The sequence below is a fragment of the Temnothorax curvispinosus genome, unplaced genomic scaffold, assembly GCF_003070985.1.
Source record: "Temnothorax curvispinosus isolate PA1 unplaced genomic scaffold, ASM307098v1 QBEX01010917.1, whole genome shotgun sequence".
Classification (NCBI taxonomy): domain Eukaryota; kingdom Metazoa; phylum Arthropoda; class Insecta; order Hymenoptera; family Formicidae; genus Temnothorax; species Temnothorax curvispinosus.
Genome location: NW_020220697.1, coordinates 29,444 through 49,540, shown reverse-complemented (window position 1 = coordinate 49,540; position 20,097 = coordinate 29,444). Strand labels below are relative to the sequence as shown.

The following is a 20,097-nucleotide window of genomic DNA, read 5'->3' as shown; positions in this document are numbered from 1 at the left end:
AATCCAAGAAAGTAAAAATATTCAAATTTTCTTCAAATCAAGAAGAGATTTAATCCTCTTTTTCAGCCAGTTTCAAATATTTTGATCTCAAATAAATTAATCTTTACACTTCCGTCATTCTCTTCTTTCAGCCAACTTCAAATCTTATTTCCAGAAATATCTCTTCTTGGCTTCAGAAACATTTAGATAATTTAATAAATTTAATACGTAATTGATTTTTTTCCAAAGTTTACTACGATCTTCTCTTCGAGCTTCACACTGTTTGCACCGAGAAGATCTACTGCCACTACCGCCAAGTTCTGCGATCAGAATTCTTTCATTCTGTATATACGTAACTGTTATCCAGCTTTTCCCTCACCCTCGTTCTCCCTTCTCCGATTTCTTCCCTCTCGTTACCACTTGCTCTTCGATTTTTCTCAGCGCAGAGGTCTTCCTCCGGATTCCCGGTAAGAGGAGAGAGAATTTGAGGAGGGATCAATCTATCCGTTCCGAGAAGCTCTTCGAAATAACCGTAATTACTAAGAGTGCTTCGCGTGACTTTTCTCCTTCTTGCTTCATTTCCTTCATCTTCTGAGTGCTTTCTTCTTCCTGTTCTCTTTCCTCGATCTTTAACTGGCCACCTGGTTTGAGATGCAGGAGTTCGAGGAGCACCGTGAAACAAACTGAAGAAGTCACGTTTTTAAGTTTAAAGTTAATCAAAGATCTTAAATCATAGAGATTATAAGAATTGATATTGCAATTTACAATATTAAAGCTGCAAAATTGCATTGCAATATTTTTAACATAAAGTATTAAATAAGACTAAAGTTTCAGTAATTAAATTGACGACACGACTTATTTTACACCGCTTAAAATTATATATCTTATATGCTCATTTTTATGTTGTAGAATGTAAAAATATAAGCAAATATACTTTGCAAGAACACATTTTATGTTAAATATTCCAATGCTCCAGATCTCTTAAGCGGCATAATTAAAATTTGATTGACTTTTAAATTAATTATTCCAGAGAAAATTTACCAAAGAACTCTTAAAACACGAATCTAATATGTTTACTATAATAAAATGTAAAGAAATAAACACATAAAATTTAATATTGTTTTTTATGTGTGAAGAATAATTTTTTATTATTTATTTTTTATTTAATGGAGATAAGAAGAAAAGCACACATTGCTATTCATACACGACACAATCACAAAAAGGAACTAAAAATATCATTCATTTCCACGAAAGGGAATTACCTATCGATCGGTATAGCGGCTTATGCTAAGATGATCTATTGCAGCAATATACCTACATAAGCGTCTACGTCGCGTCTAGCCGAGCATTATAGAGACTCATTCCTTATTTCCATAAGAACTGTACGTGATTTCCCCGCTGTCATTTAATAGATCGATAAATAAGCAGAAAAATTATAGAAGGTTTTGGCAAATATAATTACAGAGCTTATACTTAATTGATTTTATCATTATACATATATTATATATAAAAAATAAATTTACTTTAGAAATTTTTACGCAAAACAAATGTATAAATATAACAATAAATAAATAAACAGTAAATATAAATATAAATATTAAATTTTATGCTGTTATGAATAGGCAAAAGCAGAGAATGCGAAATATCCTTAAATATAATTTATTGCCTCCTACTTATCTGCAAGTAGATATATGTTATAATAAGCTGTGTTTGTAGAAAAAAATTATTAATTATATATTATCTACTATTAAAACTTATATAAATTAAGCGCATTTATAATCATGCGTTTTGTTTGTCTGCCACAATGTGATTTGTGTGTAAAATATGCGAAACTTATAAGTTTAACCAAATACGACGATTATCTCAACGAGATGAGTTATTCGTCATCATGCACAATAACTCGAACTAAGGAAGTCCGAAAGATTAAAATTCCTTACGCAAATTAGGCGAGAGATTGGACAAGAATGAGTCATCGAAAGCCATGACGGAATTCGTACCGCTTTGGCGATCATATATATTTCACAGATCGTGTCATCATAGAGAAAGTGATTCATGGTATAAATTTAATATGATATCTCTATATGCAGTGTAAATCGATATATTTTATTTCTTTCTTTTTTAAATTAAATTCTTTTTTAAAATTATACTTTAGGTACTGTATTAAAATATACATCTCGAATAAATTGGAACTATAGCAACATTCTTGAGATATTTATTCTCGAAGAATAACTATTTTAAAGCATAGAAATTACAAAGTTGGCAGTCTAGTATATAATATAGATGCAATGTGGACCTGCACAGAAGGAGTATTCATTCGATCACTAAACCGCATGTCCCAACATTTGTTCTCTTTCACGATTTTTTTCATTTTACACAGAGAAGATCAAGTCTGCTTTGTTGATAAACGCAGTAAGTAGTACCTATAACAATGGATAGAAATTAGTTTTTCTGATTAATTTTTTGATTCAGTTCCGAGTTAAATTTCCGGTAATTCTCCTTATTCACTGTGTGATCCTTTGTTCGACTTATCGTTAGATCGCTGTCCTAATCTGTATCAAAAAATGAGATAAAAGATACATTAAATAAATTAAAAAATACATTTTGAAAGATTTTAGTCACTTAGTAGCGTAAGTGTAGCAAACGTAAGCAATTTAAATTTTGCAATTTTTTTCTTTAGTGTTCGTGCACGCGTGTATGCCGTATGTTTTTCTCCCACGTGGTAAAACACTCTACCATACGTGGTGGAACACACTACAACGTTTATCGGAAAATAAAATAAGAGATACATTTTTTTTTAATGAGATAAATAATATATTTCGGAAAATCTTAAGCCTGTTCTACAAAAGCCGTAAGAGTATGCGGTAAGACGTAAGCAGTAAAAATTGATCAACTACATTTTCTTGGATTGTAAAAATCTTATTATAGTCAATATCAATATATATAGCTTACTGCTTATACGTCTTACATTTACTCTTACGACTATTGTAGAATGAAACTTTCTTGTCATTCAAAAATTAAGCGTAAGTAAAAAAAATGCGGACAATCTGAATTTTGTAATATTTTTGGTTTTTCTTTTGTGCTCGTGCACGTGTGCCATGAGGTGGTAGAAGAGCACAGAGCTCGCGATATTTCAGATTTATAAAAAAACATTTTTCTATAAAAATAACTGTAAAATACATAACTGTTATGATTAATGATAGCCATCAATTAAGTCTACGAGTCACTTGCACTTACCATAGAAAAATCTGAATGGGGGCTTTTACATTGCGAGTTCATTATAACGCATTAATCATTTCGTGTAATTATAAACTAGGCTTTATCATGTTTTATTTCTGGAATAGGAGCCTAGTCAATGGGTTGCGTAAGCCATAAGGATAAAAGGAATTAAGTTCCGTCTGCGATGAGTATATCGAGCAATTACGTTGGCAAATACGTCATTCTTACGTATAACGAGTAATAATGAATGACTTGACAATACGAAAACTTGGATTTCTCGTAAAAATTCTAATTGAATCCAAAGTAGTAGACCTCCTTCAGAACAATTTAAGACTCGATCAAGAATAGTGCGAAAGATATTATACGTCCGTAAATTATATATCTAAAGAATCTTCAAAATATTAGAACCTCTTTCTTTATAGTTTAGGTACCTATCTGTAAAATTTCGAGTTCTCTCTATGTTCGAGATAGCGATATAATATAAAAGAAATAAAGTAGACTAATTCAAAACTTGAAAAATTAATTTAAAAATTTACGCGGTATCTAAAGAGACATTTAAAGAATGTTTTAAAAAAATTAAAACGTCTTATTTTAACCGTCTATTATACGTTTACAAATGACTAAAATTTCTAATTCAACAAATTCCTTATCTATAATATTTAACATCTAACATCGATATGTATTTTTATTGTAAGTGTTCGGCGACATGATTTAAAAGCGATTTGAAAGACAAATGCTTATCTGTTGCAAACGCGTATGTAATAAATGTGCAGGATAATATGCAGAAAACCATTCACGTTCTGAATGACGTCAGTAATAAGGGAACTCCCGACGAAGGAAAGAAGGTATCTTCGGCTTGGTGTTCCCACCAGTTCCCATATGCGTCACAGCACGGGCAATGATGTTTAAAACCTTTCACAACGGGTGCAAAATTATCTGGCACGGATGAAATCACAAAACTTGTACATCTGCATTGTACATTAATATTTATGTAAAAAAATAATATATACAATCCACTTATAAATTAAATATATATTTAAATAAGGAATAATATACATATACTAAAATAAAAGTACTCATGTGTATATTAAACCTTGATAATACAAAATTAAATAGATACATTTCTGCTATTTTTTGATAATTTTTATCACTTATTTATAAAAATAATATCAATAAAAATAATAAAATATAACAAATTTTTATTATTATTATCAAATACGAATTGAGTAAAGTTCATTGCCAAAGAATTTGAGAGAGAGGGAAGAAGGAAGAGACAAAGAGAGAAAGGACTATGTATGTACATGTTCGAAATTCTTCAATAATGTATGTACATACATAAATTGATAAAATAACGATGCTGTGAACACATGGTTTGGCACGTGGCCATATAATTTCTGATAGAGGCGCCTGTGCAACAAGAAACTCTTGGGCGCCGCACCGCACACATATAATTAGCCAAGCAATAGAAATCTTAGAGGAACTACGATGACAATCAGAAATATTAGATTCACTGGAAATACATTGATTTCATCTGAATCATCTATCGAGATTAGTTCCCGAGAAAAAGAAAGAAGGAAAAGGAAGGAATTCTTCAATTGTAAAATAAATTCCAAGATTAGAGATCTCATCGTACAGAAAATAACTTGAACTTGACTTTAACGTGATGTGAGAAATATTGTACAAAAATAGCATAACAACTTATAAACACCTATGTAATTTAAGCTTGATATAATAATTTGTAAAATAATTTTACATTTAACATACTCACTTATGTAATTTTAGTTATGTAAACGCATATTAAGTAAGAAGTATAATATTGCTCATTTATTAATGCAGCCTGCAATTTGCATTAATGTAATTTGCTTACTAATTATTAATCCAGTTTTCAAACTACTTCTCTGATACGACCTTGACGGAATCTTGTAGACAAAAGCTGTGTTGCAAGAGACAGATGTAATTGCATGTTGATAGTCGTTAATAGTTGATTTGCGTAAAAAAAAGCTTTTAACATTCAAATATATCATTTCTATTCCGATGTACTAGAAATCATTACTAAGAAAATAAACGTGATTAATATCCATATTTCTGCAATTTGGTTATTCACCTGTCAAGATGACGCATGTGGTCGTTATCATGTTCTGATTTCTTAAGAATTTGTATTTATCTGATTAAAAAAGTTTAAATCAATAAATATTGGAAAAGAGAGAGAGAGATAAAAATATTAAATTTTAAGTTAATTTCACCGATGTGATAAGTAAAATTTGCAATCTCCTGTTAAGGAAAATACAATTATGTTACTTACTGTTGACAAATTCTAAGGAACAAAAGCTAGGGAATTATATAGCATTGCAATGTGTTTACTCTAACATTCTAACTCTAGCGTAAATAGCAATTTCCACGAAAACAAATAGTTACGCTTTTTCCGTGTGAAACGAAGAAAAGGGCATTTTACGATTCGTAGAAGTCAGCAAATCCGCAACCGAAATAATCGAGATAATCATCGTTCGCGAGATGATCTTGTCTTCGTCGCTAGAAACGCTCGGCCGCGAAAAGTGACTTTCAGCGTGACCATCCGCGTATAAAAACGCCGCAGTCGTTTAAACGAATCGACGTCGCACGAATAATTCGCCATAACAATTAATTTCCCGTAATAAATAAATAAAAAATCGAACTTTCCCTTGTTACTTGACTCGTCCATTGTGAAAATGTAAAATTATTCTTTTTTTATGAATTATTATGTTATATCGTCGAATCAACTCACTATCGTCATCGTGATTGTGACCACTTTATCATTTATCATTATTAAAACAATACATTATTGAAACAAATTTTTATATTTTCTTTTCTTTTCAAAATCACACATCCAATAAATCTCAGACATTCATATGTCTCAAATTCACTGGAAATTCTTTTCATAACAGATTTTCAGTGTAGATTTTCCAAAAATGTCGAGAGTCAATCGTTTTTGAGTTATAATAAGTGATACAAAAGCAGTGATTGAAAACAAAAATCTTTCCACAAATTAAATTTTAGAGAATTAAGAAAATTATATTTTTGAGTTAATTTCAAATAAAGTTTATTTTATAAAAGATTTTTAAAATATAATAATAAAAATGTATTGCAAAAAAATTGGAAAGTTGTAATAAATGGCCATTTTTAATTTTCCTCAAGAAATAAAATATTGATTTAAATTGATTAAGTAATTTATCATTAAAAACCATTCAATGGTTTCATAACAAATTTTATAGAAAATATTGATACTAAAAATATCAATTATAGATACCAAAATATTTGCCATCGTGTTATTTTATTCTCTTATATTATTGCATTATAACAATATTAATACCTGACAATCTCATTACCGGCTGTGACAATTAGCATTCAAACTGCGCAAAGGGTTAAACAACATACCGGCACAAATGGTTGCACAATAAAGCGGAATCATCGCGGAAGGCACGCGCGATCCGGACTTTACGCGTGTTCTCGCATGAGGCATGCGTGCAAGCTCTTCGATATATAAATACTCGTGTGTCAGTGGGAAAATCTCAGTCGACCGATACTTGGTGTCTGTATACTTGCTCTTCTTTCCCGTTCACTGAGCTACCTTTATATTCAAAAACCAGAAGTTCGCCACGTGGTTTCCTTGCTTCTAAAAAAAAGAAGTTTCGGAAATAGAAAAAAAAGAGAAAAAGGCACTTTACCTTAAAGGGAATCCGTCAAGTTTATCGTGCCATGGCACATATCCTTTTTCTTTAAAAAAAAAGACGACACGAAGAAAAATTCATAAAGCGAAGAAAATCTAAGAAGATAGTGATTAATAAAGCGAAAAAAAATTTCAAGAAGAAAGAGGATTTTTCATCTTTTCGACAGCGTGGCGATTTTATCCTTAAAAAGATCCACGTCGAAAAGAAAGCACAGCAGGAAGAATTTTTTACCCTTTCTGTGTTATTAATATCTTCAGTTTCACTGAGCTAGTGATCCTGTGTAATTTAATTCTTGATCGAAAGATTCAATGGAATCGAGACTTGGCAAGTTCAGTGATCAGTAACGAGTACATTTGTTGCGGCCAGAAATCACTGATCGATCCAGTGATCGAGTGCGGTTGAGCTTCCGAGTCGGAAATCCATTTGAGCTTGGGCTTCGAGTCCGCGTGATTTCGCTTTTGGGGAAGACCGGCTAGAACCGTGCGCGACGATGAAAGGCAGACCGAGGGAGTCGCTTTTAAGGCTCTTAATTCTAATCCTAACGGCAGTGGATCAGACAATGGTTACGGCTCATCACGACGGTCATCATCATCGGGCCTCAGGGAGGATTCATCTGCCGCGCGCGATGGAGGCCACTAAGAAGTTCCTCTGCAGAGAACCCCAATCGAGGGCCTACAATCTGAGAGACCTGGTGCACAACATGCAGCCGAGTGAGAGCGTGAATCGGCCGGTGTACATCGTGGTGAAGAAATGCGACAGTCACACGGGCTGTTGCGTCAGTCCCGATCTCAGTTGCGCGCCGGTGCGGTCGTCGATCTATCACGAGGATATGGAGGTCGAGGTCTGGAGTCTGCTGACAAACAGCACGAAGAAAGTGTGGATTAGAATCGAGCAGCACGGCAGATGCAGCTGCGAGATCAGTAGCGCTGGTGAGAGACTTATAGAGGACACTCAGCCACCTAATATACAGATCCTTTGATCCTCGAGGTTCTCGAGCATCAAAACAGAAGACTGCAAGTGGATCGGTCAGCAACCGACTGGATTTGCATCTCGATAGACAACGCTCTGCTGGAAGAAGAATAATGCGGAGTGTCAATTAAAGTCGGTTAATCAAGACTGGAACTAATTTTTTAACATTTTTATTTGTACTTTAATTTTTTTTAAGATCCGTTAAAGTTGTGCGTCAGGACTAGCGCTGACTTGCCCACCAAGAATTTTTTATACTATATGGTGCAACGTTAGAAGAAAAATTGATATAAAGTGCTGATAAATGTTGGTTGATTGTAGTTGAGACTCGGCCAGATTGGATTAGGACGAAGCCTCTTTAGAACTTCAGTTTCGCACTATCTATCCTGTTTACGGCTATGTGACTACGACAGCGAAAGACAAGAAGCGATAAAGTGAAATTAGTTAGCAGACATCATACAGACTTTAATATTTGATTATATTACTATGCAAATTATTTTAATTAATAAACCTAATTAATAAATTAAAAACTGGTGAAAAGCTGACGAAGAAAGACTAACTTCGTTAAGTGATTGTGATCGTGATTATGGAGAATTATTGTCATGAAGAATACAAAAATCATTATTTGGATGACTGATAAAAAGTGGAAGCAAACCTTCCAGTGGGTAAATTAATGGATTCAAAGATTTAAGGATCCAATTCCGCGTTTAGTTATTATTATATTTTCACTTGCCTCACAAAATGTGATCGTGAATATTTTTAGACACTTAGGCATACTTTTAACTGACATTGTGATAAGATCATATCAATTTGTAGCGATAATAGCGAAGTTTCGAAGTGTGATATATGTAAAACATCAACTATTCCTTACTTACGTTCGGATTTCACGTTTAATTTTCAACGTGATCTTTATACGAAACTAATAACATCACGTAACTAACAGCCACGTTAAATATAACTTCACTATATATTTTGCTAAGTGCGATACTGTTTATGCGTTGAACGCAGAAGTTTACATTAGTTAAACAAAGTCCAGACGCAGCGGAAATAACTGCGTTTGTATGTAGATACAAAGCTCTATATAATAAGCACATGCCGCAAAGTTATAAGCGAGTACTTTAGAATTCGAAAAAAAAAACTGTTTTGCATCGCAAACGATTTTTTTACAGGTCAACTTCTATAGGTGTAAATAGGCAATAAATTTGTATGATCTTTATTTTATCAATTTATGTATTAAATGAGCGAGATGAAGTGAAAATCACGACTATTATGGCCAATAAGAAGAAGCGTTTTTACAATTTAGTCCACAACACAGTATTTTGATACCAGTTTTAAATTTAGCGCAATTTAAAAAAATCTAACCGTTTATTTATACTATTATTTATTTATTTATTGAACGGACGATTTGTCAAGGTAGAATAAATAATAAGAGAAAATCGCGATCGGTGTAAGTTGACGCATCGAAAGGGTTCGACAGTATTCTTGTAGTACTTAATTAGCAACTAATGACTCGGATTATTTAATTTTTGTATTAATTAATTTATATGTCGACTAATTTATGAAAAGCAAAACGACAAAAATGTTTATATAAAAATAAATTGCAGCTTTGACTATTTTTATACTAACCCGTAAGATTTATTTCGTGCTTGTTACCTATTCTTAATCTTTTTAAATGTAAAATTAAGGTTAAATAATTCACTTATTTACTTTCTGTTTTTACTGAATTTTCTCAGATTATTACAATTATCTTCGTAATAAAGAACAACATTGGTTCAACAATTTTTCATCTAAAAAAAAAGTAAGTTTAAAGAAAATATATTAAAATATTTTCTAAAATGTAAAATTCGAAAAATCATTGTAAACTTCATGATTTTTTAAATTTTTTATTTTAAAATCATTATATATATCGATATATACTAATTCTCTCTATTTGAAAAAATCGACTAGTCCATTTTTCTTTCCACCGATTGGAGAAATGGATGTACAAAGAAATATTGCTGTGATTTTTAAAATAAACTCAGTATAAAAATACGGACAGTATAAATAAGGACAGTATTCATAATCCGATTTTATATTTGTGGTCATCTCAAACGATCTCGAAATGCTATACGGTCAATTTATTGACTGGATGGAATCGTAAGAACCGTGTTAGGACAATATTAAATATAAAATTGAACCACAAATACGGACTCAAGCGAATTTTTCTCCGATAATACCTTCAAACAAATTTTTTACTTCACATTTAATTTCAAATAAAATTTCTTGAAAAGCTAGTGTTAATTTTTACGGCAATAATCTCGTTATTAACTGTATCATTTATTCGCCTGTCTGTCTACGAAAGACAAAAATAGCGAAACAATACGTATTCTCGATTTAGCGCGCAGACGTGCGAAAAGAATTGGACTGACGCCCAAATGAAAGCCGGCGGCGCCGTTATGTCAACGATGTTCACGGACACCTGTTCCGCAAAGTCAAAGAAAAAAAGTATCGCGAATCGAAGTTCCTGAATCGCGTACCAATATATATCGCGTATAAAATTACACAATAATATGTTATTTACTGGAAAATTTAATTTTCCGCATGTCCATTTTAAAAACGGACTTTGGGATCTTCGGTCAAAAGGAACAATCCAACTCAGAAAAGAAATAGAAATCTAACTTTATTTTCTTAAATCTAAAGTTTCTTTGCTTACTTTCTTATAATACTACAAAAAAAATGACAAAACTTGCAATCTTTTTCGATTCTCAAACCCACATTAAGAAGAAACGAATGTCTCAATCTTCCTTAAAGAAAGATCTGCTGAAAAAATATGAAAAAAAATGATATAACATTTTCTATACATAAGTTGTCTGCACATGTTCAAAAAATAATTAGGAATGTTAAAGCATTTATTATCTAAATGAATGAATCAGTTTACTGGTGTTTTCCCTTTACTTGCGTTTAACATAAATCGACAATAAAAACTACATAAAATATCTGACGAATAAAAGACGTACATAAGACAGAGAAAATGCTGTGCCGATATTACGAGTATCGGGCATAAGGATATTTCGAGCGCATTCGTCGGCCTCGCGTCCCTCGTCCTCGTCCCCCCTCATTGACGGCTCCTCTAGCCGCGTGTCCTCGCATTACGGGTTGTCCTTCAAAAATAGAGATAACATTTATACACAAAGCATTAGTGAAGAAAGACACAAATTAGACACGTGATATAAATTCATCAATAGTAAAGAGAACGGCAAAATATGCTAATCGTTCATATACATGCATTGAATATTTGAATAGTGAATTATTTGTCTTCTAATTGTAAGTGAAGCAAATGAAAAAGAAAAGAAAAATTTATTACAATATTCAAATAAAAAATTAATGTAATAAAAGATATGAAACAATTTAAAAACCTAATCGCACTACTCGACTCACCTCTACCCGATGAGCTTTCTCCCCATACGATCGGTGTAGGCCTCGCGCCTCTTGCCGCCCTGAAGGGCGACCTAGGCGATCTTCTCACTGTTACTCCTCTGGCATTGTTGGGGTCACCCGCAGCCGCCAAGCTGGCTGCCATTGCCCTCTGGCGAGTGTTACTAGACGGCGATGCCTCCGCTTCGCGGTTCTCCTCTTCAACCTCGTCTTCAACGAGTTCGCTTCCCGCCTCTTCCGTCGCTTCTACTGTGTCCACGGCATCGTCCTCGCCAGATGCCAAAGCCACTGGTTCTTCTCCTCGCTTCTCACCTTCCGAGCTCACTCCTTCGAAAAAAAGAAAAAGAAGCGATAGAATTGTCATTCATACTTGTTTTCTTAAAGACTAAACTCTAATGAATTTGATTAGATTTAATGAGATACCTTCGCTTGGAGTTGCGCTGGATTCTGTAGCCTCAGTTGAACCGCGTTGCTGTTCATCAGTACCGATGATACGAATGCTAGGAATGTTAGGATCCTCGGGATTATCTCCAGAAGTGGCCGTTACGGAAACATGCGTCACAGAGTTTTCTTGATCTTCAGATTGACTGCTACTAGTCTATTGCAATGAGAATTACAAAAAAAATCGTTGAGTAACAGTATTAATGATTAATGTTTCATAAGAAACTGCAATGAAAAATATTGTTCTTTACCGAAGGAGGTAGATCTGCAGCTGGAGAAACTTGAAGAGGTGTCGTGGGAACGCTTCGACCGGTTCCACTGTCTTCCAGTTGGCCCAAGTCTATTCTGTTTTCGTCCAGACTCTCTTGGACAACCTGAACTACAACGGAATTGGTTGAATCAAAGATTCTAGTAGTAGAGCCTGTCGTTGGCGTTGTCAGAGACGGTGTCGAGGAAGCTGTTGTAGGTGCCGAGGGGTCTCCAAAAGTAAATCGACCTTGTGGGACCTGCGGAGAACTCACAGCTTCGCCGAAACCGTCGCGACGGGGAACGAAAAGAGTAGGAGTGCTTGGTACAATACAGTCGTCGCCGCCATCTTCGTAACCTTGTTGTGGCTTTAAGCAGAAAAAAATATCGATAATTTGTAAGACAATGTAAAGTAAATTTTGTAAAATTTAATAATAAAAAAAATAGGGAAAATATTTTGAATACCAACCAGAAGAAGATGTTGCTGTTGTTGCTGCCTGGGCATAGGTGCGATTCCTCTGGGCCTTGCTGTGAAGGACGTAGCAGGTTCTCCAGTCGGTCCAGCGCTACTGATAGCTTCAGATTGTTGCTGGTTTGTAGGAATAATGGCTTGACCTTGTCTAGAGATCTCAACACTAGTGGAATCCTCCTCCATAATAATTTCTACCTCATTATTGTCTCGTTCAACCTCAACTTCTACTTCATAGGGCATTTCTTCTTCTTCCTCTATCTCTTCATACGTATCGTTGTCAAATTCCTCTTCTTCCTGTGCTTGATGGTTGCCTCCACCTTCACCCTCATCACAGTCCACCACTACTACGCAACCTTCTTCTACTTCTTCATCTTGATCCCTCTGACTTGACGTGGGCACCTGAATCGTTATCAATATTAGAAAAAGTCAAAATATTATTTTTGAAACTAAATTGTGGATAAATACTCAATTGTAAATTGTAAATTGTTTATTCTTCTTTCTATCTCCCTATCGTACTATCCTCACCTGATACTCCACTTCCGAAGCGCTGGCGCTCGCAGTAGCGCTAATGTCCTGTCTGCTCCTCTTAGTTTTTGGACTCTGCACCTGCTCTTGACGTCCATGGTCCAATCCTTCGACTATCCCAGAGCCGGAGGCGGTTGAATCTAGGCCTCGTGCTCTCTTGAGTCCCGTGGAAGCTTGAGAAGTACTGACTGACTGCGTAGAGCTGCTTGCCACTGTCTGTTGCTGATCGCTGACAGTGATCTGCTGTTGCTGCTGCTGTTGCTCCACTCTAGGACTCACAAGCGCTACTGTTTGTTGCTGCTGTTGCTGCTGCTGCTGACATTGTTGCTGTTGCGGCTGCAAGTTAAGTGTCTCCGCACCTTCTGGGTCTTCTCTCTGTGTCGATTCCGCCGATTCGCTCAATTGGGGTTGTACCACCAGTTGACGAAGACTGCTAGTTTGTGCACTCTGCGAAGAAGTACTAGTACTTGCCGGCTGGAAGTCAGTTAGGCTGCTAGTCGGCGAGCTCGTCTCCGTAGTATGCACTACCTGTTGTTGCTGCATCTGATGTGGCGCAACCATGACCGGCGCACCAGCTGTAGTCGGTAAGACGGCAGCTGTTCGCGACTGCACCACCACGCTCATTGGTCTAATGCTGGCCAGTGGAGTTTCTGCTCTAGCTGACATTGGCTTAATATTCGCTGTCGGTGGTTCCGTGGTCGCGCTTACCCCACTCACTCCTGACAGCTGTCTCTGGAGTTGAGCAACTCGCTGCAAAAGCGATTCCTTCTCCGCCTGTATCTCCGTCTTCTCGTGCTCCAACCTAGAGATACGACCTTCCATCTGTGATTTTAATGCCACCAATCGTGCGTCGTGGTCCGTATCAGAATCTCCTTGAACTCCGGTACTGCCTCCTACAGAGTCCATTCTATATTTTAGATCCATTAACTCTTTTTCGCAGATTTTCTTTGCTTCAGTTAACTGCATGATTTTCGTTCTGGCGCCCTTAAGGACCTGTTTTGCCCTATCTTCCTTCTCTATACTGGTGCGATTCATGACCTCGATTTCCATTCTTAGATTATCGGCCTCGCTTTGAGCCGCTGCCATTTGACGAGTTACTTCATCTATCTTCGTCGTGAGCTCAATGTTCACTTGACGAAGTTCCTGGCGACCTTCCTCCCGTAGTTGGTCCTCACGCTCTTCCGTTATCACGCTGGGAGCATCCTCGTTTCTGGTTTCTTCATTACGGTTCTTCTCTTCCTCGACGGTTCGAGCGAGTTCCTCAAATTGCGTTTTATACTTCTTGGCTATTTTGCGGATCTGAATTTCCTTGTTTCTGATGTCATTAAGAACGACGTCTTTATCGCCTAATTCCTTTCTGAGAGAAACCAAGTCCTTTGCCTTCGAAGAGGAATCGGCTAGTGCCTCGTTGAGCTCCTGACCTAATTTGCGGACTTCGTCCGATGCTCGCGACATTTGTTCATTTTGGATTTGCATCTGTCTTTGTAACTGCGTCAGTTGCTCCTCGAGTTTCGCCTTCTCTGTTTTCACTTGATTAAATTCTTCAGTTCTCTTTGCATGAGTTTCCCTCTCTGACGTTAACAGTTTGCTCAGGTTCTCTCTTTCTGTTTGAAGTCGTCGCCAGTCCTCAGGGCTGGTCTTATTCGATCTTTCCAATAATGTATTCGCTCTTTGTCTCCATCTAGTTGCTTCGCCTTTCAAGCTGGTGTTTTCCTCTGTCAAAGCTTCTGTTTTGGCTGTCAAATCTCTAGATATATCTCGAAGAGGTACAACTTCCTCCGATAAAGCGTTTACTTTGGCCGTGAGTTCGTTAACTTTCGCACTAAGATTATCTCTTTCTTCCCTAAGGATTCGGTTAGAATCCGTGATGGCGTTTAAGGTCTCCACTTTGCGCAATAATTCCGCATGCTTGGATGTGGCCATCACATCAATTTCAGACTTTTCTCGTTCAGAATTCAGCACAGCTTCGGTTTCCTTCAATCGCTTCTCCACCACCTCGGTCTGTGATTTCAACCTAAGATTTTCGGCTCTAAGAACATCGGATTTGGCTAAGGCCAGATCTTTCTCTCTTCTCAAATACTTCATAACTCTTAACAATTGTTCAACGGAATTCGAGTCTTCCTCCAACGAACTGAAACTCTTGTTCAGAGCTTCCATACTAGTATCAGGACTGTCCCTCCCGCTTATCTTGGTCTGCTGACTCTGCATAATGGATACTCGGTCACCCAACTCCTGAATCTGATTATGCAAAAGTGCATTCTGCGTATCGAGGTCTTTAATTCTCTTCTGGGTTTCTTCGACCTCATTCACGAGCCTCTGCTCTCTTTGCTTTGAGGCTGATTTCTCAAGTTCCAGAGCTTCCACTGCCGAATTCCGCTCTTGAGTCAGAATATCAAGTCGTTGTTGAACTTGCTGAGCTTCCTCTTTTAATTTTGCCAAAATCTGCAAAAACAAATATGTAACGAAATAGTTAATAATTCTTATATAAACGTATTTCTTTATTGCTTGACTTACCTGCAAATCAGACGAATGCTGCATCATTTCTCTAGTATATTTTTCCTCCGCTTCTTTAGCCGCAATAGAGACAGTTTTCAGATCGCTCTTTAGCAATTCTAACTCACCCTTCAACTCGTCCAGCTCTTCGACCTTTCTTTCAGCCTCAGCTAGTCTATCTCTTAATTCTGAGTCGGTTTCTTGCCTGCCATTTGACATCTTTACCAGATCATCAGCCAGCTCCTTTACTCTTTTCTGCAACGAAATGATCTCTACACGTGACTCTTTCAGAGCATTCTCCAATTCTTCTTTGCATTTGTTATATTCGGCTGTCAATTCTCTCAATTGCGTTTCAGCACTCTCAGCAATATCACAATATTGTTGACTTTGCTGTCTAGCTGCCTTCAATTGTTCGGAGAGCGACTTCGCTTCAACCTGAGAGGCATTCAGCTGCGTCTCCAACTCCTTCACTCTCTTTACAAGACCTTCATCTCCTGTCAAGGGCTTAGCAATGGAATGAGCGGCTACTTGTCTCAATTTATTGCTTAATTGATCAATTTTCTGGCTACTTTGAGCCTCAGTTTCTCTTGCTTGATCCAGCTCCGCCTTTAATCTCTCACTCATTTCACGTTCTTCTTTTAATCTCTCTTGAGCGATCGTCAACTGTCTCTCTAAATGAGCTGCCAATTCCCTGAAGCGATCCTGTTCTTCCTGAAGACGACGTCGAAGAGCAGCGCATTCTCTGTTGGCGTCGTCGAGTCTGTGTTCGGCTCTAAGCTGTCCTTCAGCCGTGACTCGCTCCAAACTGGCCTTAATTGACTCCATATCAGCCTTAAGCAGTGCTTGAGTCTGTCTTTCTCTTTGGTAAACTTCCCGTTCCTTCAGAAGACGTCCCTCAGAATCCCGCAGAAGTTGACGTTCCTGGCGAATGTTTTCCAATTGAACTTCCGCCCGGGATAAACGAGTTTGAGCGGAGAGCGTCTCATCTTTTAGCATCATAATACTCTGCTCATGTTTGCTGATGGTGACGTTATAATTGGTGCATTTCTCCTCAAGCGCTTTGATCTGGGACTTATAAGAAGCGACATTGCCCTGCAAAAGTGTAAATCTCTCGTTCGCCGAGTCCAGTTGTGCTCTCAGTCTGCAACACCTCGCCGAATTTGCTTCTGCCTCTTTTCTAAGTCTTTCAACTTCCTCACCTAACATCTTTTCATGGGCGGTTCGTTCTTTTCGATATATCTCATACTCATCCGAAACATGTTTCAATTTATCCTCAGCCTCTTTCAATTTTCTTAACAATTTCTCTTTTTCTTCAACACTTTTCGTTGTCTTCGATTCCTCTTCTGATTTGACGTTGTCCTCTTCGATATCTTTTTCCACTTCCTCCTTCTTTTTTTCACTTGAATTCTTCATCTGTTGATACATGTTTTTGTACATATCTCTCTGCTTCAAGAGACCGTCCAACATCTTCGACTGCCTATCTTGCGCAGCCTGCATCTCCGTTAACTGTTCCATATAACGGTCCAACTTCTCTTTCATCTCGCCCGAATTTATTTCGTCGGTGGCCCGCTCGATTTCCTCTTGTCTGGATGACAACGCGCGGACAACTGCTAAAAGTTTCTGATTGTTCTCCTGCAGTTCCTCAATATCCTTAAACGTCACCAATTTCTTGCTAATGATCTGCGACGACAAGATGTCATCTGTGTCTGCAGAGGAAGATAGATCTCTAGTTTCCATGCGAGTGCCAGTGCGGCTTTCTTGAACTTCTTTAAGCAAATAACATACCTGTAACAATAAAAAAAAATTAGTAATCATATATCATAACGGATCACCTAAATTTATCATTCTTAAACTCTAGTTTGTTATAATGTGTAAAAAATATAACTCACTTGTCTAGCCAAGTCGGCCAATTCAGTTTTCAGCCTTTGGTTTTCTGTAGTGTGATGCTTGGCAAGACGGTTAGCCTCGTCAGCAGTTTCATGAAGACGCTGATTCTCCGCGAGTAGTTCGTCCAGCCTGTTTGTCAGCGTTGCGATATTCGCCATAGCCATTTCATAATCCTGACGTTGTTGTTGCAATAACGGTGCCTTCTGCTCCAACTCACGAAGGATCACATCCATCTGAGATTTCATGCGTTCATTTTCTTCTCGCTCCGAGGTTAATTCATTGGAGACTTCAACCAATTGAGTATAAATCTGTGTGAGACTTAAGCCTCTGCGTAGCACTCGACTGGTTATAGCTGCTGTAGGTGCTAATTGTTCTACAGCTTGGTTCAATTTCTCTACAAAATTTGTAAATATAATAAATATACATTTAATTATAAGAAAAATAATTCAAAAATATAACAATACGTGCAGTCTAAGAATCAAATGTATGTTATCAGCATAATGCATTAAACGAAACAAAGAATTAAGTTGTCACTCACCTTGCTTGATGTTCTTCAGTAATTCATTAGCATGTTCTAACTCTTTTGTCAATTCTTGAATAATCTGCTCCTTGTCATCAACATCCTGCTTGTGCTGGACCAATAATTGATGGTACTTTGTCTCCAAGCTTCCATATTCTTCCGCAGTGCTATCCACTAACTTCTGTAGCTCGCTTGCTGCATTAGAGATTGCCTCGGCCTTTGCATTGGCATCATCCTTCATCGACTCGTATAAGCTGGCTAGATTTTTCTGCGCATTGATTTCTTTTTGGTAGGAATCGTTTATAGCGATTTCATGGGCTCGCTGCTGCTCCACTTTCTGAACCAGTTCATCGCATTGCTTTTGAAGCGAGGAAACTGATTCTCGCAATTGAGAATTGGCTTCATTGGCTATTCGCAACTCTTCTTCGCGCTGAGATAGTTTTGTATCGATTAAGAGAGCCCTAGAGGAAGCTTCGGATCTCGCTGTCTGAAGTTCAGAGGTCCTCTTGGATAGTTCTTCCTCGAGGTTTGCCATCTGCTGCGAAAGGAGCACTCGTTCTTGCTCCAGTCGTTTCTCCCTACGTACATGTGATTCAAATTAAGAACATATATTAGTAAGATTAATTAAATTTGTCATGTTATAAATCATACAAACGTAACAGAAATTTAATAATTCTAAATAACACGTAAATGATGTACATATATGTATATACGTTTATGCGTGTATTTAAGAAAAACGTGTTTTCTCTCTTCTTAACTCACTTGAAGTCCAAGGTCATTTCTCGACTGCGAATTTCCTCTGTGTCAGCTAGAGTTTGGCACTTGGTCGCAATGGCAGTTTGAAGCTGAGAGCTCAAAGAAGACAATTCGGTACGCATTCTTTCGATTTCGGTATCCCGCCTTTCAACTTGCAGTTGTAATCCATTAGCTTCATCCGTAACTGTGTCTCTCTGTCTACGTAATTCACCATTTTCCTTCTCCAACCTGTAATCCACATTAAATCAAATCCACGTGCAAAATATTAAATATTGATAACACTTCATTAAGAATAAACATTAGTCTCTTGCTATTTTATACAGTACGTATATTATTAGTTATCAAAATATTATAAAAAATTGTTTGTATATATCGATATTAGAACATGTAAGAACATGACATTACCGTTTGACAGATTCCTGTAATCTGTGCACTTCAATTTTCACTTCCTCAAGATTGCTACATACTTCTGTATTGCTCTTTTCCGCTAGCTCCAACTTCCCCCTACACTCGTCAAGATCCAACTTTTGCTCTGCAAGTTCCTTCTGCGCCGTCTCTAAATTTTGCTCTGCAAATCAACATTCGCGATATAAAGTTCTCGGCCTTCCATTTATTTATGCAAACGTCTTTATTTTCAGATAAATTTTGGCCATGACGTATGGCTTTCGATGTTTGAGACTAAAGAAGTTTACATTGAGTCTCGAGTAAATAACGAAAGTATTGTTAGAAGAGACCTAAATTCGAGAAGGGTAAATAAAAAGCGCGCCGGCGTTTCAGAAGTATGTAAATAAAACGTGCGTCCCTCAAATATTCGAAGCTGTTAATAATTCTCAAACGGCGCGTCCAAGCTTACCCAAACATTTTCGGCTGGTCTCGAAAACCGCCTTGGCGGTTATGAACTCCTCGAACTTTGCATTAAAATGCGCATTGATCTTCCTCGTTAATTCTCTCGGGATTTGTGCCAGCTCCTCCTCACTCGCGATCTCGCGAAGAACGTTGGGCTCGCTCTCCTCGACCGCTTCCATGTCGATCGGATACGTTCTTCGACGCGTGGATCAGTCGAGCTTTACAACCGACGTTTTCAGATTCCAAGGTTGAGGTGTTGACGTTCTCTGAACAGGCACCACATTTGCGTCTCAGTTAATAAACGTTATCACGTTTCTGCAACGGACACGCGAACGTTTTACCGCTCCTGACCGCTTCGTCTCGTTTGTCTGCGTTCGTCGTCAGCGTCACGTAGCGCAAATCAGTGCAGAATGTGCACTTGTGCAGACCCTTCTGCCCCTACCGCCTGGAGCAAGAATCAAAGCTAGTCAGAATAGCCATCAGTCTGGTTAAATCCAGGGTGACCAGATTATCCGATTGCGAAGGGTTCTATTAGAACGATCCCGTGATTGGTCCGCTGATTCCGCCTCCGCGGCCATAAGCGGTAGCGAATTCCATACCGTTGATTTCCTTAGTACCCGTCTACAATAGGT

The 20,097-nt window shown here is 37.3% G+C and overlaps 2 protein-coding genes across 6 annotated transcripts; one reads left to right on the top strand and one right to left on the bottom strand.

Annotated features, from left to right (window-relative positions):
- Positions 1-23: 23 nt before the first annotated feature.
- On the bottom strand, positions 24-19,882 carry LOC112460876 (nucleoprotein TPR-like). 5 transcript variants are annotated; one of them, XM_025025792.1, is made up of 13 exons: positions 19,473-19,882; positions 19,025-19,187; positions 18,626-18,847; positions 17,882-18,441; positions 17,346-17,737; positions 15,478-17,241; positions 12,964-15,405; positions 12,436-12,837; positions 11,972-12,334; positions 11,703-11,877; positions 11,283-11,606; positions 10,862-11,005; positions 24-662 (listed from the first exon to the last, which is right to left on the bottom strand). In XM_025025792.1, exons 1-12 carry the CDS (start codon positions 19,642-19,644, stop codon positions 10,890-10,892), a joined length of 7,095 nt encoding a protein of 2,364 aa, XP_024881560.1. In that variant the 5' UTR covers positions 19,645-19,882; the 3' UTR covers positions 24-662; positions 10,862-10,889. The 5 variants fall into 5 exon arrangements, with proteins under 5 accessions (XP_024881560.1, XP_024881562.1, XP_024881561.1 ...); XM_025025794.1 differs by lacking the exon at positions 24-662 and adding an exon at positions 7,878-7,964; XM_025025793.1 differs by lacking the exon at positions 24-662 and adding an exon at positions 10,508-10,664.
- On the top strand, positions 6,450-7,892 carry LOC112460879. The gene has a single exon (XM_025025801.1). It carries the CDS (start codon positions 7,390-7,392, stop codon positions 7,876-7,878), a length of 489 nt encoding a protein of 162 aa, XP_024881569.1. The 5' UTR covers positions 6,450-7,389; the 3' UTR covers positions 7,879-7,892.
- Positions 19,883-20,097: the final 215 nt, after the last annotated feature.